Raw genomic sequence first — 24,824 nt, 5'->3', positions numbered from 1 at the left:
GTGTAAACACAGAGCTCACGTCCTGTCAGTGAGAGGAGACCGATCTGTGTCCCTTGTACATAGGGACACAGCATCGGTCACCTCCCCCAGTCAGTCCCCCTCCACACACAGTTAGAACACACCCAGGATACACATTTAACCCCTTCCTCACCCCCTAGTGTTAACCCCTTCCCTGCCAGTCACATTTATACAGTAATCAATGCATTTGTATAGCACTGTTTGCTGTATTAATGTGAATGGTCCCAAAAATGTGTCGGACGTGTCCGCCGCAATATCGCAGTCCTGACTAAATTCGCAGATCGCCGTATTACTAGTAAAAAAACAAAATAATAAAAAAAAAAGTCAGAATTCTATCCCCTATTTTGTAGCCACTATAACTTTACATTATACGCTTATTGCAAAAAAAATTTTTACCAAACATATGTAGAATACATATCGGCCTAAACTGAGAATTTTTTTTTTTTTTTTAATTTTCGCTCTTTTTTGTTTATAGCTCAAAAAATAAAAACTGCAGAGGTGATCAAATACCACCAAAATGAAGCTCTATTTGTGGTAAAAAAAGGATGTCAATTTTGTTTGGGAGGCACGTTGAAGCGACGCAGTGCTGAAAGCTGAAATTTCGCATGGGCAGGAAGGGGGTATAAGTGCCCAGTAAGCAAGTGGTGTTCTGCTTGGCACAGTTACTGTCTGATGCTGTATGCAGTGACAGGATTTCTCTTGTACTGTAAGAGCCGGTTCACACTAGGGCGACACGGCTTCCAGCACGACTTTCAGAGGCGACTCCGACACGACTTGAACATGAACCACAGGGCGATCTGGGGCGATTTACAACACAACTTGAAGTCGTCTCCAGGACAGGAGACTTTCCAGTGGCCAATAAAACAACAATCAGCTCTGGGAGAGGGAGGGGGGCAGGAGAGATTTGCCTGAGAAATGTATGTTATCTTCCTGGAAAGTCGCTTCAGATAAGACAGTGATCCGACTTCTGAGGCGACTTCCATTGAAATCAATGGGTACAAATCGCCTACAAGTCGGATTGAAGTAGTACAGGAACCTTTTCTGAAGTCGGATCGCCTTGAGTCGTGTGTATTAACACAGCTCCCATTCACTTCCATTGTTTTTCTCTACAGCGCGACTTGGGACGACTTGAGGCGACATGAAGTCGGATCGCAAGTCGCCCCAGTGTGAACCGGCTCTAAAGGTTCGTCTTTTATTTTCTAAATAGGTTCCTTTAAGCTAGTGAATTCCTTAACTTTTACTTAGGATTTCCCTTCTAAGGCCGCGTACACACGACCGAGAAACTTGTTCGGCTGTCAAAAAACTCTTCAAACCAAATTTTCCCATTGCTTGTCCGAGCAATGGAAAGTCATTTTGAACAGCTTACTGAGGAGGAACAGGAAGTGAGAAATTCAAACAAAGAAAAAAAACATTTAGAAGGGAAATCGAAGGAAAAGGTAAGTGAACCAACAATGCACTAGCTTAAAGGAACCTATTTAGAAAATAAAAAACAAACCTTTACAAACCCTTTAAGGTGAAATGTGATAAATGGAAGCGGTACAGCAGAACATGTGTAATGTTTTACATGCTAAGAGAGTATGTAAAAGGAATATATTACACACATCTCATCATGGCACTTTACAGTACAAGAGAAATCCTGTCACTGCATACAGCATCAGACAGTAATTGTGCCAAGCAGAACATTACAAGGTAAACAATATAATGAGAAGAACATAGTCTGGGGCGAGAGGCTGGCAGCTGATAAGAGAATACTGTGTACTCACTCCACGATAAAGTCTAATGGTGTCCAGGAACTGAAGTCTGCATCAGGCATTGAGGCTCTGTTGGCTGGCGTATCCAAGGTAACGCTGCAACGAAAAAAAAAAAAAAAAAGATAACGATTATTAAAACGCACTGTACACCTAAGAGCAGCATTGTATGTTAACCCTTCTCAATATCGCCAACACAGCGGCCAATATATTTGTACATTTATGAATGTTTTTTATTGGAATTCTTTGAGCTTAAATTATGCTTTAGACGAGCCTGCCAAGCATATTCCAAAACCAACATTATTCCTTAAACTTGTACACACACAAAAAAAAAAAATTATAATCAGCTTGCAACTACTATGGTTTTAACACCTGTTAAACAAACCCTGGCTTCAGCTACCACCACCTCCAAAGTCTTCCTATTGGAGAGACAACTCTCTTGGTTGCCGATCATTCTCCGATTGGAGTTAAGTTGGGGAGGAAAGGATGCCTGTCAGAGAACTCCCCTTGCTGGTTCGCCCTGTTGCTAGTCATCGTGCGCCCTCCGGTGCGCAAGCTGTTGTGCATGCCCCTGGGCGTGCTGGTCTGCGGGCACGTGCACCTATGCGCGGTGGTGTGCCTGTGTGCACGGTGCTTGTCGCCAAACTGCCCATTTAAACGGCTGGAATACTTCAGACCAGTGCTGTCTGATCCGCAGCTCTCCGTTTACCCTGTACCGGCTCTGTGTGCCTGAATCTTCACCTCCTGATCACCCAGCTTGTTATTTGGACTTCTCCTACCTTCCGCCTGCATCTGACCTCGGCTTGCCCTTGATCCTGAATCTGCCTGCTCCTCTGTACCACATTGTCTGACCGTTGTCAACCCTGCCTGTTACTTGACCACTCTCCTCTGCTCCTGCTTAGTCTCACCCTCCAGTGTACCTACCTGCCTGCCGCCTGAGTGGATCATCTTCCTTTCTGAGCCGCCTCTCTGAAGCTTCTCACCAGACTCTCATAGCCTTCTGCACTGCCGCGCCTCCTATCTGCACTACCAGGGGCCACAAGTTGGATCCACAAGGAGGACCTTCCTCTGCTCCATTTGGCTTCGTCGACCAGGTACGTACAAGTCTGACAATGCCAATGTTCCAAAAGTTGAAATCCAGGCCCAGAAAGGCACCGTGCCTGAGTTTGGGGGACTTGTCAACTGGCTGAAAACTCCAGTGGCCGTGTGGTGGATGTTTTTGTACATCTTTTTTTTAAAGGCCAAAAACAACATTATATTTTTTCCCTCTTCTTGATGAAGACAATATATTTTTTTTTTTAGCTGTATTTCTGATTTAAAGCGGTTGTAAGAGTTACATTTTTTTCCTAAACTAATAAACATTATAGTTACCAGCTCTGTGCCATGCAAATCGCACAGCGCGTCCCTGAACCTCCTCTTCTGCGGTCCACAGGCGCTCTGGGCTCCTCCTCTTCTGTGTCTGCCACCAAAGCAAGCCATTTGCTATGACGCTAGATGTGCAGGCTTGCAAGCCTGCCCAATCCCCCACTCTATTCTCACACGATTTGATTGGCACCTGCTGCAGTCTCTCTGTCCTTTTGAATGCAGGGGGAGAGAGTGGCTGCAGATGGGCACAGCGTTAGAGCGAGTGAGTATTTAGGGATACTGCTGGTGGGACTTTTTTTTACCTCAAGGCTGGGTTCACACTATTACACAGACATATCATGTGATTCGCACCCGCACTGCTGTGCAGATCACATGCAATGTCTGTGCAATGCGAGTTCAGCCATACAGTTGTCAAATTTACTTAGTCAAGAGAAAATACTGAAAAAAAAAAAAAAAAAACAAGGATGTTGGTCAGCCAAGTCATGGATAAACAGCAAAGACTCGGTTGAAGCAGTCAGATTAACAATTAGCAGCAACAAATAAATGATACCAACGTAGACAGTAACAAACAATAGCGGAGTTCCTCAGATAAAATAAAAAAAACTATTGATTTCTGTAGGCATTACTACTGCTGAAGGGGAACCCCAGGCCGGCCTATAGTACCTCAAAACTCAATGAGGGATAAAATAATTTAGAAATCAGCAACCGGTCCCCCTTAAAAGCAACAATGATGTTCTAGGAGCAAGGCCTTGCACTGGCTTCACCGGCAAGTTGGCGCTTATAAACAAGAATTTTAGTGTGGTAAAGTGATGAGGAACAAGACAAGATAGCCGATTCTGTGTTATAGCAATCCTCTGTGTGATCCAGGTAGAAGTTGTCTGTGCATAGTGTTCAGCATGTGATGTGTATGAAAGGCAATAGAATCTGTGGGCAAAGGCCCCCTCACCAATCCTGACAGCAGTTTGCCGCAGGGGGGCGATCAACGATTCTCCTTGCTGCAGAGGGACAGAGATGTTGATCGGCCAGTTCTCCGTTGTTGAGTGCTGCTGCAGACTGCCCTTCAGGAAGCGGGCAATGTCTGGACCCTCTAGGGCTGGAGCTGTAGGCTAGGGTGACCAGACATCCCCGGTTCCTGGGGACAGTGCCTGGATTGAGGACACTGTCCCCAGACCAAGTCTGTCCCCGGATTGGATATGAACAGGGGTTGTGGCAATTTCAAAGACAGTCAGTGCAGAATAAAAAAAAAAAAAAATCTGAATTACACCCCCAGCTCGGCCGCTCCTACTAGCTTGGGGGGCATTTTTTCCACTATCTGTGCCCCTTTCTGATTATCATGTTTTGGTCGAAGCGGAGTAAATAATTCTTCAGTTTCGGGTGCCCATTCCGCTCCCATGTTCTTCTGCCTTGGCTCAAGTCCTAGCCAGCTGCCTGCCTATTGCCTTGCTTTTCCTGGCGGAGTGATCTTCCTCCGCTCCCCACCCGGTAGTAGCCGGGGGCCGGAGAGTTGACAGGCTGTGAGGCGGGCGGCGGCGACAGGCAGAGGTTTTGCCGATTGCCACCATTACCAGTAAAAATAAATATGTACCCGGATTTCATTTAAAAAATCTGGTCACCTTACTGTAGGCTGTGTATTAAGTGGCAGGCCGCAATGCCCTCACACAGCAGCGAGATGGTGCCCATGCAATGGGATCCAGGAAGCAAGAGAGGTTGGGACCTGGTCTGCCGTCCACTTTATAGTCTCAATCGAGAGGGGAATTGGGACTTTAAATGAAGCAATAGGATAGTGGAGGTAAAAATAAATAAATATAGTAACATGAGTCTAAGGACAGTAAATAATATATTACGTATATACATAATTTACATGCACAAAACATTCATATGATGGAAAAATAAATACATAGCAGCATATGATTGCAATATTGGGTATATAAAACATAATTGTAGAAAATAATATGGCAATAAAATGTTTTTGTTATTCCTCATCCAATATTTTTTAATATATCCTCAAATATATCCTTCACCATTAATTACTATTATGTACAACATATTATGGTTATACAAGTTACACATACTTACTATATTATTTGTTCCCAGATATTTCCATCTTAAGAATCTCGTATTACCCAATCACATTGAGACCCTGTTATTAATTCTGCACTACTGGACTCCTTCCATTTTCGCATCTTTATATATGCCGCCCCGTGGAGATGTCTTGCTCCCAGCCCACCTTGCACCGTTTGCTGCACGCTGCACTCGTTGTCTGGGTTGGTGAGTGCGTTTGGCTGATTATCCATGATTTATGTATATTATCTTGATTTATTTATATTGGCTTACTATATAATAACATTCAAACCATCCAATATTCCCTAGGAATTCTGCTGCATCTGCTCCTGACGAGTGGACATATCCACGAAACGCGTAGAGCTATACCTGATGCTACAGATACAACTTATATGGAATTCCACTTATCTACTTACTATGTACTGCTATATAATATGCAGTGGGTCTACCTAGGTTCATATGCGGGTGCCGAGCATGTTGCCTTTGGCATTTTATTGCCATATTATTTTCTACAATTATGTTTTATATACCCAATATTGCAATCATATGCCGCTATGTATTTATTTTTCCACCATATGAATGTTTTGTGCATGTAAATTATGTATATACAAAATATATTATTTACTGTCCTTCGACTCATGTTACTATATTTATTTATTTATTTTTACCTCCACTATCCTATTGCTTCATTTAAAGTCCCAATTCCCCTCTTGATTGTACCTAATACCATGATGGAGGCACTTAATTGTGCTTCATTTAAAGTCCCAACCTCCCCTCTTTTTGCATATCCACTTTATAGTCTGTCCCACAATTCTTCTCTCTTTCTGCAATGCAGACTGAGATTTGTAGTCCCACCCCTTTTTTAAGTCAGTAAGGCCGCTTCATACTGGGACTTCAAGTCCCATGGTCCTCTGCTGCCTCTCATTGTCTCTCTTTCTCCATACCAATAGGGAAGAGGGCAGAGCATCCAGATGTTTGTCTAGGAGCGCCACTCGCATTACATTCCAGTTAGTAGGGGGGGGCACCAGCGGGGGATGGCAGGAGGTGCGGGGCCACGGGTGACAGAGCAGCTCCCGGTAGAATTTTTTTTATAAGGAAACTCCTATTCCAGCCTGGCTACATATGTTTGACATCATCTCTGTTGCACAACAGAGAAAACAGAGGTGCACAGTCTTTACTCTCCTCTACCATATACACCTATGCAAATTCACTATACTTTTCCTTATTTTCACCCTTTCCCCTAAAAAGTTTCCATAATCAATATATATACACATACACACACACACACACACACCTGGCCATTACACTGTAAGTAACACTCTACAATGACCTCTTGTAATCGATTTGCAGACATCTTAACCCTACACTGTCCACCACTTTTCCGCCATCGCTTTGCACATGTCTGATCCTTATGCTGTCTTTTGAACCTCTGGCAATCAGTTTCCACACATCTAAACCTTGTGCTATCCTCCGAATGGCTTGCAACCACTTTGTACACATCTGATCTCAAACCTGTCCTTTGAACCGTCTGCAATCACTTTACACATATCAGATTTAAATATTGGGGTTGATTTAGTAAAGGCAAATAGGCTGTTCACTTTAAAAAAAAAGTTTGCACCCCAATACGTTTCACTTTGCAAATACGTTTAAAAAGTGGTGCGCGTTCCACACTTCCTGGGAGGTAATTGGCAGATTATGCTTACAAATACAACTTTGGTAAACATCATCGCTATACTCCTGCATCCCTTGATAATGTTAGTTTAAATGAAACCTGAGTCGGGAGCTACAGCAGTGATATTATTGCATCCATCTGGGTGCCTGCATGCAAGCTTTCAATTACTAAACTCTGAAGGTGATTTAATAAAAGGCAAATACACTGTGTACCACAAGTGCACTTGGAAGTGAAGTCGCTGTAGATCTGAGGGGGAAGATCTGAAATGTCCTTGCATGTCTTCCTCAGATCTACAGCGACTGCACTTCCAAGTGTACTTGTAATGCACTTGCCTTTAGTATAAGGTGACCAAATTTTCAAAATTAAATCCAGGGACATTTTTTTTGGGCAAATGGTAAATGATTTTATAAGCATATATTTCTCAAATTATATATGCAGTGTATGTGGTATATGTTTATGGAAGGATTATATGATATACCATATTTTCCGGCGTATAAGACGACCTTTTGGATGCAAAAAAAATGCATCCAAAGTCGGGGGTCGTCTTATACGCCGATGACAGTCTCCGTCAGGCTGCGGGCATCCATGATTTAAAAGCCACGCCTCCTCCTCAGACTGTTCCGTGATAGGCCGAACACAAATTTTCCCAGAAGGGCCTTGTCATGGATCTTAAGATATTAAAGTGTTTCTACTTGACATCTGTTACACAGGAGAGGGACATTCAATGCAAGGACACCGGCTATTGAAATGCTAAGTGGAACCAGCTAGAGAAATACCTTTTATTGTGCTCTGCAGGCTAAGAGCGGGTGTCGGAGACACTCCGTCTGGCTAAAAAACTATGGATTGAAGGTTAATTGAATCTAGAATGTATGTGTGAAGATGTATGTGTTTATTGTTCTAAAGGTCAGAAGCCTCCTGTCAGCTGTATTGAATTAGCATTCTATTGTCTAAAGCAATGTAACCTCTCAGAGGTAGTAATTAAGTAGACCGGGTTATTGTGTACATTGATTACCCCCTGGGGCTTCTGTCTCAATACACAAGTCTTTCTATCCAAGCTATTGGACCAATCCCTGTTGACAATTTCAAGTCCTCATTTGCATGGTCAAGGAGGACTTGAGTGAAGACTGGATATACTTTACAATTGACCAATAGGAAAGCGGTTGTTGGGAGTGGGATGTTCCAAAATTCTGTATAAAAGTGTGCTGTGTACTTGAAAATAAAGAGTCCTGTTGGAACTTACATACAGCCTGCCTGGTGTTTGTTCTTAATGGGTCCGAATGGCACATAGCTGTAATTCGGATCCCGGAACCTTGGATGACTGGACCATCAGACGTTGCAATCTGCAAGCTGACTCACTGGTAGTAGAGGAGTGTCGGGAGAGCAGGACCTGGGCGAGGAAGGATCTCGTCACATTGGTTGGCAGCGGTGGGATTTGCTCTCCAGTTACTGGGACAACTCCAAACCACCACCATGAATGACCAGCTATGCAGCCTGGAGGAGAACCATGCTAAAAGACTTGCTTGAGAGCCGTGGAGGGACCGGTGGGAAGAACAAGGCCACCCTGATCATTGCGCTAGCCGAGATGGATCAGAGGGATGGTGATGCAGGACCCCGGTCAGTTGAAGACTTGTTCCAGCAGCGAGTTCAACAGCGGTTGGCATTATATGGTGCGAACCCATCAGAGACCGCCATACAGAATACCATTAGAGACCTCCAGCGGCAGGATGAGAGAGAACGAGAGTGGCAACAGAGAGAACGAGAGCGACAACAGATAGAACGAGAGCGGCAACAGGAGCTGAGAATTGCAGAAATACGGCGATCGGTGACAACGCCTAAAGAAGCAGCACCAAATGAAAGAAGAGGAGAGGTACAGATATCAGTAACCATGGAAGAGGAATTCAGAAGGAGGTTGCGAGAGAAGCAGATACAGCGCAGAGGACCAGTATCAGAGGAGGTCCTGCTTGGATGGTCTGATTCGATCCGCTGCGAACTCTGGAAAGAAGCGCTAGCCTGCGAGCAGCGACACCAGGGAAAAGCTCTCCCCTCCATCCATGTAAGGTACTGGTCACAGTATGAAGTACGGATGTTGTTATTGGGGGAACAACCAAAGCAGGAGTGGACAGCAGAGTTAAGCAGGCTGATCCGGGAAGAGATGCGGTTGGACGAGAGCTACAGAGCCCTCCGGTGGTATGTAGTCCAAGAGTGCCCGTGGTCAGCGGATGACAGCCCCACGGAAGGCTTTGACTATGATGGCCTGGGATTGTTGTATTGGAGGATGTCCAGGGATCCCAACTTTGGGAGCGATCGGGAGTGGCGTTGGGAGGAAATAATGGAGCACAGAGAGCGAAGACTGAATGTCCCGGAAGTGCACTGGTTACAGGAAGATTTGGAATTCCTGGCCGCTCAGGAATGGGAACTGGAAATTGCCTACAAACAGCTGCTAGACTCCGCTCAGCAGCAGGGTGAGGTTCCCTTTACCTGGGACTATGAGGAAATATCAGCTGACAGTGATGAAATCCTGGCTGATGAATCAGCAGTGGAAAATCGGGAGCTTGCCATTCCCAAAGCTGAAGTGCTGACCGCAGGGCCGAGCTCTGCTAACCTCTGCTCAGTACCCATAGCATCTGCTGGGTTCCATGGACAGGAGATGGTGAACCTTTTTTTCCCAGACACCAGTTGTAGAGACAGGGGATTTGATAGACTTTTCTGCTGAGGAAGAACAACCTGGGGAGCCTCCAACAGAAGAGCTGGTATCAGGGCCAAACTTCACTGTGCTCTGCCCAGCACCAAGGACAGTATTTGTGGAGTTACAAGGAACTTCCCCAGCTGAAGCGCTGGTCACCGGACAGAGGGATCAAGACCTCTGCCCCACCCCTGTGGCAGTTCCGGAGGCTCAGGGTGAGAAGATGGCGATCACTCCCCAGCCACAGATTACAGAATGTATGGACTGTTCAGAGGATGTTATGGATTATGCACCCCCAGCAGAAGTGCTGGCAACAGGGCAGAATGCTAGCCATCTCTGCCCAGCACCGGGACCAACTGTGGAGTTCCAGGGAGCCGGGGCGGTTGGCCCCCCTCCGCAGCAACAAGCTGAGGTAGTGAAGCTGTTACTCCCAGCTGAATCACTGGCAGCAGGGCAGGATGCTACTGGCTGCTGCACACCACTACAGCTTGAGCGGATATCGGTGGATGGGACTGTGGTCCCCACTCACATCAACCCAGCGGAAGAGCTGGCAACAGAGCAGAGTGCCCCGGGCCTCTGCTCTCAACTAACAGAAGAGGGGGTTCCGGTGGTAGTGGATGGGACTCCGATCTCCACGGACACAACCCCAGAACATGGTGCGGCACTGAGACAGGAGGATGTCGGCTTTGCTTTGCAAGCACCGGGGGATTTTTACCTAGCCTCAGTGGATGGGACTGCAGTCTCCACTGGTATACCCCAGGAATGGTGGCCAGTTGGCCCAGATTCCCAACGGCATGATGAACTGAGCCCAGCCACCCTGTCTTCTCTCCAGCGGCTGAAAGGACTCCAGGGAGAAGGGCCAGTCCAGGCCTCTCCCCAGCGGCAGGCGTGTTCTCTGAGAGAGGCAGAGATTGGCTGGGTGAGTAATGCTCTGTTTGGGACAAGGTATCTGGGGTACTGGGTGGGTACCGGAATTGGGATCTCTCCCAGTGTTAGTCTCCTGCCAAAGGGGGAGATGTGTGACAGACCTAGCCGGGACAGGGGCTTTTGGAGAGGACTGAATGTGAGCCTCTTGCCATCCGATTATGGGCCAGGACCTCAAAACAGGAAGGCAGATGGGTCATCCCAGCGGACAGTCCTGGAACCTTAAGACTACTTTTCCAACATCCTCGAGTTGACCCGTTTGGGTCCCACTGCGGCTGTTGGACTGTTTCCCAGGGGAAGTAATGTCATGGATCTTAAGATATTAAAGTGTTTCTACTTGACATCTGTTACACAGGAGAGGGACATTCAATGCAAGGACACCGGCTATTGAAATGCTAAGTGGAACCAGCTAGAGAAATACCTTTTATTGTGCTCTGCAGGCTAAGAGCGGGTGTCGGAGACACTCCGTCTGGCTAAAAAACTATGGATTGAAGGTTAATTGAATCTAGAATGTATGTGTGAAGATGTATGTGTTTATTGTTCTAAAGGTCAGAAGCCTCCTGTCAGCTGTATTGAATTAGCATTCTATTGTCTAAAGCAATGTAACCTCTCAGAGGTAGTAATTAAGTAGACCGGGTTATTGTGTACATTGATTACCCCCTGGGGCTTCTGTCTCAATACACAAGTCTTTCTATCCAAGCTATTGGACCAATCCCTGTTGACAATTTCAAGTCCTCATTTGCATGGTCAAGGAGGACTTGAGTGAAGACTGGATATACTTTACAATTGACCAATAGGAAAGCGGTTGTTGGGAGTGGGATGTTCCAAAATTCTGTATAAAAGTGTGCTGTGTACTTGAAAATAAAGAGTCCTGTTGGAACTTACATACAGCCTGCCTGGTGTTTGTTCTTAATGGGTCCGAATGGCACATAGCTGTAATTCGGATCCCGGAACCTTGGATGACTGGACCATCAGACGTTGCAATCTGCAAGCTGACTCACTGGTAGTAGAGGAGTGTCGGGAGAGCAGGACCTGGGCGAGGAAGGATCTCGTCACAGGCCTCTGTTCAGTGTTCCGCCTATCACGGATGCCTTCTCATCCTCGGACGAGAGGACATCCGTGATAGGCGGAACACTGAACACCATAATGCAGAATCAGTGCTCTGATGTCACTGTCCCCATCCAGTGGAGTGCTTCCTTACATCTCAGGTGTCGTCTCCCCCCCAGAGCCCTTCTATAGCTCAGCAGCGGTGTCTCCGACTATCACATATATTTGAGAGATATATAGATATATATATCTGCCTGTCAGTGCCCACCAGTGAAGGAGAAAAACTGTATTATGTTACCTGCTGGAATAAAAACGCACCCGCTTGTGGTCATTCACTCTGTACTACTTCTTGCCTACAAATCCCATAGCGCTTTGCAGAACCGGAGGGAAGGGGAGGAATGCTGTACTCGGTCCTCTCCCCTATGCTGCCAGGAGCGCGATTGGAGGAGGGAGCAGAGGTAGGAGAAGAGGGGCGGGATGGAGTCATGTTATGCAATGGATTTTTCTGCTGAAGAGGAGGAGCAGCTACGATACTAACACTAGCACAGTATAGGGCAGGCTGGAGCCGCTCCAGCTCCTCCTCTACAGTTTACACAGCGCTGCATGTGCCATCTCTTGGGGAAACGCCCCCGTCCATCAGGAAACTGCCGCAGCCTGGCTACCAACCGGAAACAAAAGCGGGGACAAACGGGGTCTGGGGATCGTAGCCGTATCGTCACCGTACTTTAGTAAATAAACCCCAATGAGTTTCTCCTAGTCTTTTCCTTTGACCTGCCTCACAGATGATCTTCTTGGTATGTGACAAGCCACCCTGGAATCCCGGCTCATACTATCCATACATCCCATGAGGTTATTAGGATAAGGTGCAGTCAGACTCCTACCCTGGAGTCAAATTAGCTGGCAAGCAGCTTGTGAGTGGGGTGTGCACATTCTGTGTGTGAAGAGGTTTCTCACTCATGCTGGAGCATTGAATCCTGCTAAACAATGTAATAATGCACCCTTCTGCACAAGAGCACAGCCGTGACCTTATTGCATTCTATCTAGGTACCTGCATGTGATTTACTGGACTATATGCAATTATTTTTTTTATCTTTGATGAACTTTTGAGGATTTTATCTTCCTATAACGCACCCTGGCGTATAGCGCGCACCCCCAACCTAGAAGGAAAATTCCTGGGAAAAAAAAAAAGAAATACTTACAGTTTGTATGCCCCTCGTTGGTGTCTTGCCCGGCGTCCATCGGCGGCCTTGTCCAGTCCGGCATCCTTCTGCGGCCATCGTGGTGTCCTCCCCGCTGTGTTTTTCAGCCGATCCCCGCGCTGTGTTTGAACCACTCCGCCGACATATACCGAGCGCAGTACACTCGGGTATAGTCGGGCAGGCTCGGCTCCTCTCGCGTAAAGGACGTACAGGACGTGACCGCGAGCGGAGCCGAGCCTGCCCGACTATACCCGAGTGTACTGCACTCGGTATATGTCGTGGAGTGGTTCAAACACAGCGCGGGAAGCAGGTATCGGCGTATATCGCACACCCATGATTTTGCCCTGATTTTAAGGGCAAAAAAATGCGCGGTATACGCCGATAAATATGGTAAACGTTCTCTTTTGCACATGTGGATTATGTTTATTGGTTTTTCCCTTGATTTTATGTTCGGTTATGGATTTATGCATTTTTTTATGAATAGCGCAACACTTTCAGTTTGAATAGTTTGGTTATGGTTTATGTGGACATAGGGGTTTATTTACTAAAGGCAAATCCACTTTGCACTACAAGCGCACTTGGAAGTGGTCACTGTAGATCTGAGGGGGACATGCAAGAAGAATAAAAAACAGCATTTTTGCTAGTACACGATTGTATAATAAAAAATCATCAGAGCTTCCCCTCAGATTTACAGCAAGTGCACTTGTAGTGAAATATGGATTTGCCTTTAGGCTGGATTCACACCTATGCATTTTTCAGTGCATTTTGCATATTTGCACTACAGAACGTGTTCCATAGGAAACCATGTTAAATGGACTGTAGTGCAAATCTGCAAAATGCAAAAAGCACTAAAACTGCATAGGTGTGAATCCAGCCTTAGTAAATCAACCCCATAGTGTGAGGGCAGCCATCAGTGAGTTTGCATTATTATAATTAAACATTTTTACCAGGACACTTTTTGGCATGGTGTACATTTTGGTTTTACATTACCTTGAAAAATTATTATTTTCTTCAGCAGGGACAGGAAAGGTGGTCAGAGATTATGGGAAGATGGATGGAGCCATAAATACAGGGCAATCAGAAGAAAACCTGGAGACTGGGGCGAAGGTTCACCGTCCAGCAGGACAATGGCCCTAAACATACAGCCAGAGCTACAATGGAATGTCACTCTACAGGTGCAAAGCTGGCAGAGACATCCCCAAAAAGACTTGCAGCTGTAATTGCAGCACAAGGCGGTTCTACAAAGTATTGGCTCAGGGGGGCTGAATACAAATGCACGCCACACTTTTCACATATTTTATTTGTGAAACAATTTGAAAACCATTTATTATTTTCCTTCCACTTCACAATTATGTGCCACTTTGTGTTGGTCTATTATAGAAAATTCCAATAAAATACATTTAGGTTTTTACATGACAAAAAGGTGGAAAATGTCAAGGGGTATGAATACTTTTTCAAGGCATAGTATGTATACTGCAAGTGCAAGCAAGAAAATAAAAATGTGCTTGCTTGCGATTGATGATGGAAGTCTGCAAAGTTTCTCCTCATTCTCTACGCTTTGCAAAGTAAACATCCCATTTGCCTTTAGAAAATCAACCCCACTGTCCCCTAAATCTGACATTTCAACTTCTCACACTACTGCCTCCATTCTGTTCTCTGAACATTCGTTTATCACTTTGCACAAATCTGAACCTCACTCTGTGCTATGAACAGCCATGCATCCATTAAGCTTGGGTGAAAACGTATATACTGTGCCTTGAAAAAGTATTCATACCCCTTGAGATTTTCCACATTTTATCAAGTCACAACCAAAAACCTAAATGAATTTTATTGGGATTTTATGCGATAGACCAACACAAAGTGGCAGGTTACTACAGGTAATTCTATGGTAGAGCTGGTAGAAAGCCTCTTGAGGGGGCGAACAGGAGTGTCAGGACGCCCACTAACACACAGCTCCTTTCTCTATCTGCGAAGTAGAAGTATTGTATGTCCTGGTAATCCTGGAGCCATTAGCTGAAAAACTTGTATGATCAAGCTGATCTTTGTTTGGAGTATTAGGCCCCTTCCACACAGGGACTGATCCGTTGCAGCGATCCGCCAGCTCAGCGGGAGATCTCTGTTGATCCCTGCTGAGCTGGCAGGTGACAGGTCCCTCCCTCTCTGCTCACTGAGCGGGGGAGGGGCTTGTTGAGTGCCGCTGCTTGCTATGGAGAGATCGGACTAAAACAGACAGCATGTCCGTTTTCATCAGATCTCGCCTGATTCGATCCGCCAGGACGGATGGCGACGTATCGCCATACGTCTGATTTTATCGGATCGGATGTCAGCGGACATGTCAGCTGACATCCGACGCTCCATAGACAAGCATGGAGCACCTGTTCAGGTCCGCCAAAAAAAAAAAAACTGACAGGCGGCCCGTGTGAAAGGGGCCTAATTGAAAGTGCCAATAAACCCAAGGGGGTCTTCCTTTGAGGTGAGCAGGCATTGCACACTGAGGTGGTGGTGATTATCTGTCAGTACATATTCCCTGAAGAGACTGTCACAGAGCATGGAGTGATTTTATTCACGTTTTGTCAGCATTCAATAATTTTTATATATTTTGTGCATGTCGACTTTTTTGTATATTTTTATATGATCACCATTTGTCATTTATCCACTGGAATAAATTATTAATTTGAGGTTTAGCGCACTATTATTTGTTTTATTGATCGATGTATAGGTCGTGGGTTGACATAAAAAAATAAAAAAAAAAATAAAAAAAAATAATATGTAAATACGATAATCAAAATTCTCACTGGCCACTTAAAGCGTAGGTCTACCGATCTTTTTTTTTTTTCCTTAAAGGGGTGTTCCAGGCATTTTTTGTGTTTATTAAAAGTCAGCAGCTACAAAAAGTATAGCTGCTGGCTTTTAATAAACACACACTCACCTGCTCCACGTCCCAGCGACGCGCTGACCGGGGCTCCGCTCCTCTCCCCCCCTCCCCGGCCGGCGTCTTCATCCTAAGTGTGGGCACCCGGCCGTGACAGCTTTCGGCTTCACGGCCGGGCACCCACTGCGCATGCGCGAGCGGCGCTGCGCTCTCTCATTGGACAGGCGATCGCATGGGACCTGTCATGTGTCCCAGGCGATCGCCTACAGGGAGGGGCCACTGTAGGCGATTAAGCTATTCGCCTTACCAGCCCCTCGGCGGAAGGAGGAAGTGGGACATGAAGTCTCACTCCTCCTGAAGCCCCCACTAACCCCCCAAAAAAATTACATGCCAAATGTGGCATGTAAGGGGGCGAGGAGTGGGTTAAGCGGAAGTTCCAATTTTGGGTGGAACTCCGCTTTAAGTCAGCAGCTACCAATACTGCAGCTGCTGATTTTTAAAATAAGGAAACTTACCTGTCCAGTGCGCCCGCAATGTCGGCGCCCGAAGCCGATCTACCGCTCAGCTCTCCAATGCTGCTGCCGCCATCTTCGGTAAGGAAATCAGGAAATGAAGCCTTGCGGCTTCACTTCCTGGTTCCCTACTGCGAATGCGCGAGTCACGTTACGCGATTTGAATGGTCCCTGCTGTCTTCTGGGACCTGTGTGTTTCCCAGAAGACAGGGGGTGCCGGACATGGCGTAGATACTCGCATATGATGCAGCCATCTATGCCCAGAAGTGGGTGCAAATACCTGTCGTTGACAGGTATCTGCTCCCCCCTGAAAGGTGGCAAATGCGACACCGGAGCGGGGGGGGGGGGGGGGGGGGGGTAATCCGGACAGCGGAGGTTCAATTTTTGTGTGGACCTACGCTTTAATGCATTAGGCCTCCAGAATTTAAACCCCTTTTTACCTACTTTTTACTGCTACCTTGGCCCCAGACTTATTACATCATCCCTTGCGCTCTCCTGCAGTGCGATAATCTGTACGGTTCTCGGGGACCAGCACACCCATCATGTGACTTTGATACAGTGGCTAACACCTGCTACAAATTGTATCAGGGTCACCCCCTCTATTGTCCATGAAATCCACATTCTAATCTAGGCCTATTACCATTTCCTGAGAACAGACATACAAATCTAAATGAGATGAGATTGAAAGGAAATTCTCTATTGAATGAAATACATAACATGCGGGGCAGGTTAATAGCTTGTCTTATTTGGATACAAACATTGGCAGAAATATAATAACTTGTTTCAGGGTAAAGTCAGGTTTCCCTGCTCCATAAAAATCAGAAATGGTTTATTTTCACATGATCGATAAGACAGGCGGCCTGGCAAGTGTCTGTGTATTGTATGCACAGTATGAGCATCCTCCCGCTACCTCCCAGTCAGTCTAAAAACACATTCAGATTCAGTGTGGATCGAAATCTGAAACAAATAAATAGAAGACTTACGGAAGTAAGGCTATGGCAGCAGAATTCGCTGGCAGTCCGCTCTTCTCACCGCCAAGGCTCTGACACAGCTGGTGAACGGCTGCCTTTGCCATGCCATAAGCAATCATACCTAGGTCCAAAAAAAGAAAAGCATGCAATGAGGTTAAAGTGCAAATCCTGACAATACTTTTTAGTTTTGGACAGGCGTGTTATATTATTTATTGATGTATGTTGGGATGTTTCCAATCACTTGCTGTCCTGGTGGTGTTGATACCCAGCTAGTAATTTACTGGCCTGAGTTGTAAAAATTAGATTTATAATACATTTCCTATTAATAAAAACAGGTAAAAAAAGAGGTTGGCATCTAAAAGGATAAGGCTTATGTCCCAGTGACACTGTTGCATTTTATACACATATGACATATACTCAGCGCTTTAAAGGATCACTAAAGATAAACATTTTTTTTTTTAACCACTTAAGACCCGGACCAATTTGCAGGTAAAGGACCAAACCCCTTTTTGCGATTCGGCACTGCGTCGTGCGATGTGGCTCCCAAACAAAATTGCCGTCCTTTATCGATCGGTTTGCGCAAAAGTTATAGCGTTTACAAAATAGGGGATAGTTTTATTGCGTTTTTATTAATATATTTATTTTTTTTACTACTAATGGCGGCGATCAGCGATTTTTTTCGTGACTGCGAAATTATGGCGGACACATCGGACAATTTTGACACATTTTTGGGACCATTGTCATTTTCACAGCAAAAAGTGCTATAAAAATGCATGGTTTACTGTGAAAATTACAATTGCAGTTTAGGAGTTAACCACTAGGGGGCGCTGAAGGGGTTAGGTGTGACCTCATATGTGTTTCTAACTGAAGGGGGCGGGGCTGGACGTGTGAGGTCATTGATCGCCTTTCCTTATATCAGGGAACAGACTATCAATGACAGTGCCACTGTGAAGAACGGGGAAGGTGTGTTTACACACACACCTCTCCCCGTTCTTCAGCTCCTGTGATCGATCGCGGGACTCCGGCAGCGATCGGGTCCGCGGCACTTCGGACCGGGTCGCGGGCGCGCACCCACGACCCACGGCTGGGCACTTAAAGAGGACGTACAGGTATAGAATGCATTAAGGTGAAAAAAAACGTTTACCTTTACAACCCCTTTAACCACTAGCCGACCAGCCGCCAGGTCAGCTCGGCTGCGCGAAATCACGTAGCTATACGTCACTTCGCATTGCAGCCATTAGAGGGGTGCGATTAGGGGAGGGGGGCAATGACAGTTCTGAAACTGCAAGTGACGTAATACACACATCCTGTAAAAGTGATTAGGTAGCTTTAGAGCCACCCTGAATCCTTTTACCTAAAAGCTCTTTACCTTCGCTAATGATTAATTTTCTTATTTTTTTTACCCTTCCCATTGAGGGATGTTGAGTGGGAGCCAACCCCTGAGCGAATATTGACCGTTTTGATCAGGATGCAGACAAAAATTGTTCCCTGGATAGCTAGCTCTAGTCTTCTATACCAATTTGTGTCCACTGGTAAGAATTAACTCCTTGTCTACCAAGAGAGGTTAAACCAGCCATGGTTTTAAAAAAAAAAAATCAGTACCATGCTCATGGCTGCAGCAAAAAATGGAAGGAGTTGGGAGGAAAATAGCCAGCTAAATAGCACCTGTATCCAATCAGATGCAGGCACTGCAGGGCCGGATATAAAAATATATTAGCTGTAGCAGGGGATTAATCCATTTGCGCTGTGTGTGTGTGTGTGTCTCACCAGCATAAGGCTGATTTACTAAAGGCTTTGTGAATGCGCAGAATAAAGTAAACAGGGATTTTGAATCTTAATACATTGCATTATGTGAACACTCTCAAACCCTTCAGTAAGGCTCTGTTTCCACTATTGCAACCCCCAAAGTCGCATGATTTTTGATGCGACTTGAAGTAATGCCTGTGTATTCTTGAGGTCCTGGACCTCAAGTCGCATCACAGTGCGACCAAAGTAGTGCAGGGACTACTTTGAAGTCGCTGCGACTTAAAGTCACACAGATATAATTGGTACTCATTGGAAATCATGGGGTATAACTTGTCATGGAACTTTGCAGTCCCAAGTCGCATAAGTGGAAACCGAGCCTTAGGCCTCTTTCACATTTATACGACTTCAAAGTCGTGCGATTTTGCGGCCGCGATTTTGCCGCGATTTGGGATTAGTACAACTCCGACTTTGCCACAACTTTGGCATTAACCAATAAAAACATACTTGGTGTGAGGCAATTCCTTTTCCTGCCACCGCAGTTGTCATTGCTGCTGCGGCAGTAGCAGTGCATGAGGAAGAAGAGGAGAAGCAGAGGCGGAGAAGACGTTGATATTGGGTGCATCCCCTCATTGCCAATCGTGAAGATAGGGGTCAATTTTGGGTCCTCTATAATGAAGCATGAGAAGAATGCTCCTTACATTGGTGGTCAGTGAGAAGAATGCTCCTTACATTGGTGGTCAGTGGGAAGAATGTCCCTTACATTGGTGGTCAGTGGGAAGAATGCTCCTTACATTGGTGGTCAGTGGGAAGAATGCTCCTTACATTGGTGGTCAGTGGGAAGAATGCTCCTTACATTGGTGATCAGTGGGAAGAATGCTCCTTACATTGGTGGTCAGTGGGAAGAATGCTCCTTACATTGGTGGTCAGTGGGAAGAATGCTCCTTACATTGGTGGTCAGTGGGAAGAATGCTCCTTACATTGGTGGTCAGTGGGAAGAATGCTCCTTACATTGGTGGTCAGTGGGAAGAATGCTCCTTACATTGGTGATCAGTGGGAAGAATGCTCCTAACATTGGTGGTCAGTGGGAAGAATGCTCCTTACATTGGCGGTCAGTGGAAAGGATGTCCCTTACATTGGTGGTCAGTGGGAAGGATGTCCCTTACATTGGTGGTCAGTGGGAAGGATGTCCCTTACATTGGTGGTCAGTGGAAAGGATGTCCCTTACATTGGCGGTCAGTGGGAAGGATGTCCCTTACATTGGCGGTCAGTGGAAAGGATGTCCCTTACATTGGTGATCAGTGGGAAGAATGTCCCTTACATTGGCGGTCAGTGGGATATTGTCTTTGTAGTTTGGGTCACACAAATCATAAATAGCTGGGCACTCACGGATAAAATCAAATGATTTGCTCATTATCGAGGACGTCTCTTATTTTTACCTGTTTGGAGCACATTGTTCCTGAGGGAATAACCAGGAAGTGAATGTTTGGTGGAAAAATGTGCTCGAGAGGAGCTTCTATGCTGAAAGGATTGGGTGGGACAAGGGTTAAAAAGCTGCTTGTGCTTACAAAGTCGTACTGAAATCGTGTCTATATTATTCAGGTACGATTTGCATGCTACTTCAGGGGTTTAACATTGAGGTCTATGGACATCAACTCGCATGGAAATCGGACCAAAGTCGTGCCAGTATGAATGGTGTTCATTGAAAATCATGGAGAATGACTTGTCATACGATTTTGCAGTACAAAATCGTGAGACAAGTCGTATAAGTGTGAAAGGGGACTTAATCATCCGTTTGTCTGTCTGCTCTTCTTTCTGCAGGCTTTGTTAATTAAGCCAGATCATCCCAAGTAAAAGGTTTCCCAATCCTTGTTTTGCAATACTCCTCTATTCTATATAATGAAAGGCACATGTCTGCTGAATAAAGACATTCCTACAAAACAAGCGCCTATATGTGGTTATTATGATGCAACAACATAGTATAGAGTTCCGGGTAATTTGTAAGATCAGAGGTCAGCAGATGTAATATAATAAGCCCCATATAAACATACAGCACTGTGTGTAATTTCTCTTTTCCGTGGGTTTCCGAATGAGACTAAGTATAGCTCTCCAGGATCAAAGGACAAATATTGCAGAACAGCAAAGGGATAGATGTCATAAGGCAAAGGTCTTCTGTACAATCTGATCCTTTTACAGCGGGAGGAAATCTCTGGCAGCAGTGATCAAACATGTATGTCTATGGTCATAGCACATGAAAGATGACCACTAAAAAGAAAAAAAGAAAAGTGACCTTATTTTTCAGCATTCAGTACTCCCTGTTCTATATCAGGACTCCAGCACCTGTGGCTACAGTCCTACATTCATCTAAGCGGTCAGTAATGTCTCATATGGGGAGGAGGGAAGATGATTTCTGCCAAAAAGAATAAATTCATATGAACCAGACTGTAGTGTCATACACAGTCATGGACTCACTGAGCACTTTTGTGTTCTCAGCCAACGGGCACAACGCATGTTTTCTAGCTTGAGCATTAGTCATGGTGACACCAGGCTCTTCAGGGTCAACGAACCTTTACAACCCCTTTAAAGGCCCGTACACACGATCGGATTTTCCGACAACAAATGTGTGATGGCAGGGGTTTGTTGGAAAATCTGACCGTTTGTATGCTCCATCGGACAATTGTTGTCGGATTTTGCAATCCAGAACAAGCATACCGATTAGGAGTTCTAACTTCTCTATGACTTGCAGCATGCTTCTTCAAAGTGTTGAAGTCAGAGATAATCAGTAAATATTCTTCTGCAAGATAACGATTCTGTTAATGAACATACACGCTGGTGCTCCCCTTTAATAAGTAAATGGGAAAGGGGTTGCTCCACTCCAATAGGCAATATCCATGAAATAGAGACCACCAAAGAAGAATGCGACGAACAACTCTAAAAAGGTCCATATAATTCTATTCCAGTTTTAGAAGAACCGCAACCTGTTCGGTGACTAACCAATGGGCAAATCTCATAGCCAACTACAACATGTGTCCATCTGTTGCCAAGCGTAGAATGTCAATGATCAACCCATTGGATGCAACCTTAAAGCGGATGTGCCACGGGAAAAATATATTAAAAGCCAGCAGCTACAAATACTGCAGCTGCTGACTTTTAATATAAGGACACTTACCTGTCCTGGAGTCCAGCGCCGATCGCAGCAGATGACGAGCCGATCGCTCGTCACCCTGCTGCTCCCCCCTCCATCCTCGGTGAGGGAACCAGGAAGTGAAGCGCTCCGGCTTCACTGCCCGGTTCCCTACGGCGCATGCGCGAGTCGCGCTGCGCCCGCCGATTGGCTCCCGCTGTGTGCTGGGAGCCGAGTGTTCCCAGCATACAACGGGGGACGGACGGGAAGGAAGGAAAAAACCCGTCATTTGCCCGTATCGTAGGGCCGGAAGTGGGTGCAGATACCTGTCTGTAGACAGGTATCTGCACCCCCCTCCCCCCTGAAAGGTGTCAAATGACACCGGAGGGGGGGAGGGTTCCGATCAGCGGGACTCCACTTTAGAGTGGAGATCCGCTTTAACCTCCCTGGCAGTATGCTTATTTCAGAAAAAAGATGCTGAAAGCGGTACCATTATTTGCAAGGAAATTTGGCGTTTTATACTGTAGGCCTGTAATTCTTAGGAATAACTCACTTAAATATGACCAAACAAGAGTCTAGTTGGCATCCCGGGTAAGACATTTTAAAAAAAAAACAAAATTATAATATAATAAATTATAAACAAATAATAATATATTTAAAATAAAAATGATTCAATAATGTAATCAACTCAAAATCACTGAAATTTGCTCAGTTGCAGAATTGTTGCTGTCATTACTTTTATTTTTTTATGACGAATTTCCCCACAAATCGCTATCGCACAATTCTGCAAGTGATTATAATTTATTATCACTGTTTTCTAGCTGCTCTAAAACCATTTTTGACATAAAGGGACACTTTTGGTTCCTATGGACAATCTACAGTTTGCAGGGAGAAAGAACAGTTTTTATTATATAAAAGTACATGCAGGGCACTGGGCAGACCACTAGGGACAAGGGGGGTGTGTATTTTTTACATACAGTACTGTAATCTATAAGATTACAGTTACAGTATACTTTATATATTGTGTTTGTTTACCTTTTTGAATTTGGCGCCGTTCTCAGCTCCCGTGCGTCGTAAGGTCGCAGGCAACGGAGATCGACGGGACTCAGAGGCACTGTATGAATTGAGCGAGGTCCCATCGCTGGATCCAGGGACAAGGTAAGTAACTTTGTCTGTGGCTGCAGTGAGGCAAGCCCGAGTCTGACTCGGGGTTACCGATAGTAGCCAGAAAATCTAACCCAGAGTCAGACTCGGGAATACCGCTCAGAAGGTTAAAGGAGTTGTAAAGCAAAACATTTTTTTGCTGAAATGACTGTTTACAGGGTATAGAGACATAATAGTTAACGGATTCCTTTTAAAAATGATTAAAAATCAATCATATAAATGTACCTACAGTTTCAGTTTCGTTTTTACATGCCGTTTCCTGCTTCTGTGATGTACAGAGACTCAGAGCCAATACAGGGCAGTGATGGTTTGTAAAACGAAACTGATTGGTGTTGAGGGGTTTTAGACACACAGTAATCATACCTCCTTGATTAGTGACCACAGAGAGAAAGCTCCCATGACTTTTTTCATCAGGAAACAGACAACCAGGAAGTGTTCAGAACAGAGAAGGATTACAGCAACATCAGAGCAAAAACAAAACAATGAGGACATGAAACCAGGACTGCAGTAAGGTAAAGGAAGCTGTATAGCTAAAAAAAAAAAATTCCTTTAGTGACCCTTTATGAGCCAATGAGTAGATACTTTCAGGTCCCAGATCTGAGCTAGTAGCCATTGTTCATTGGCTCCCCAAAAATTGGATTATATGGATAGCACAGCTCCAATTTAAAAAAGGTACAGGCTGACCTCTCATACTTTACAATGTTCAGGTGAGGGGTTGCAAACATCAATCTATAAGGGGGGGGGGGGGGAGGGCCAGCAACAGCACCATCTAAAGCTCACCCCCACAGGTTACAATCTATCCAATGCAATCATTGCACAACCAGACTAGGTAGGTCCTCAAATTACATAGTTTTGCTAGATCTAATGGTTGATTGTAATAGAATGGTCTTGTCAAATGTTGAAATGTATGGGATGCCCAAGTCTTTAAATTTTATACATATGTCAGATTGTCAAAAAAAAAAAAAAATGTAAACATTTGCTGTGGAAAGTTATACCTGGGGTAGCAGATAACCCAGCATTTGCACCAGACAAGGTGAGAAGTCCTCCTTCTTTAAGATACTTTGTGGCAAGATGGCTGGAAATGGTCGAGGTCCAAACACTCTGTTTCCACATCTGGTCGCAGCTCTTATAAAATGCTATCAAAATGAAAAAAGAAAACAATTTAAATAAATAAAAAAATAAAAAACAAGTCTAAAATTATATATATATATATATATATTATATATATATATATATATATATATATATATATATATAAAATAAAAAAAAAGGCATTCTGATAATGGCAATATTTTGATTATTTTTAAAGGCTACAGACTGCGAAGGACTTTCCTTTTTTTTTATTATCAGAAAGGTTTTTATTGAACATAAAGACATAGCACAGCAGTTTCCAGTGCACAATAACTTACAGGATTTTTTTCGCACGCAAACATTCAAGTTTAACAATCCAATACTTCATCGCCATATTCACCAAACAAATACATTTCAGTTCTATGGACATTGTAAAATTCCAGTCATCACGAGCTCCCTAGGGCTTAAACCAGGAGTATCTAGCCAGTGGCATATATTTCTCCATAATGAGAGTATTCCCCATATGTGTTATCCATGAGGCGATGGTAGGTGGCAAGGTCGATTTCCATCCCATCAGCATAAATTTCCTGGCCTGAAATAGTGCCCTAGAGAACGCGATCCTGACCAATTTCTCAGGAATCACCTCCTCC

General features: G+C 44.9%; 1 protein-coding gene across 1 annotated transcript in view; it reads right to left on the bottom strand.

Annotated features, from left to right (window-relative positions):
* QDPR (quinoid dihydropteridine reductase) overlaps positions 1-24,824 on the bottom strand; it is a 37,019-nt gene that overhangs the window by 2,489 nt on the left and 9,706 nt on the right. The window contains exons 4-6 of the mRNA XM_040335206.1: positions 24,099-24,239; positions 17,085-17,193; positions 1,782-1,865 (exon numbers count right to left, since the gene is read on the bottom strand). Of these exons, the coding sequence (XP_040191140.1) occupies positions 1,782-1,865; positions 17,085-17,193; positions 24,099-24,239 (334 nt within the window). The remainder of the gene's footprint in view (positions 1-1,781; positions 1,866-17,084; positions 17,194-24,098; positions 24,240-24,824) is intronic.

Source organism: Rana temporaria, chromosome 1, assembly GCF_905171775.1.
Source record: "Rana temporaria chromosome 1, aRanTem1.1, whole genome shotgun sequence".
Lineage (NCBI taxonomy): Eukaryota > Metazoa > Chordata > Amphibia > Anura > Ranidae > Rana > Rana temporaria.
This window is presented reverse-complemented; position numbering and strand designations above follow the sequence as displayed.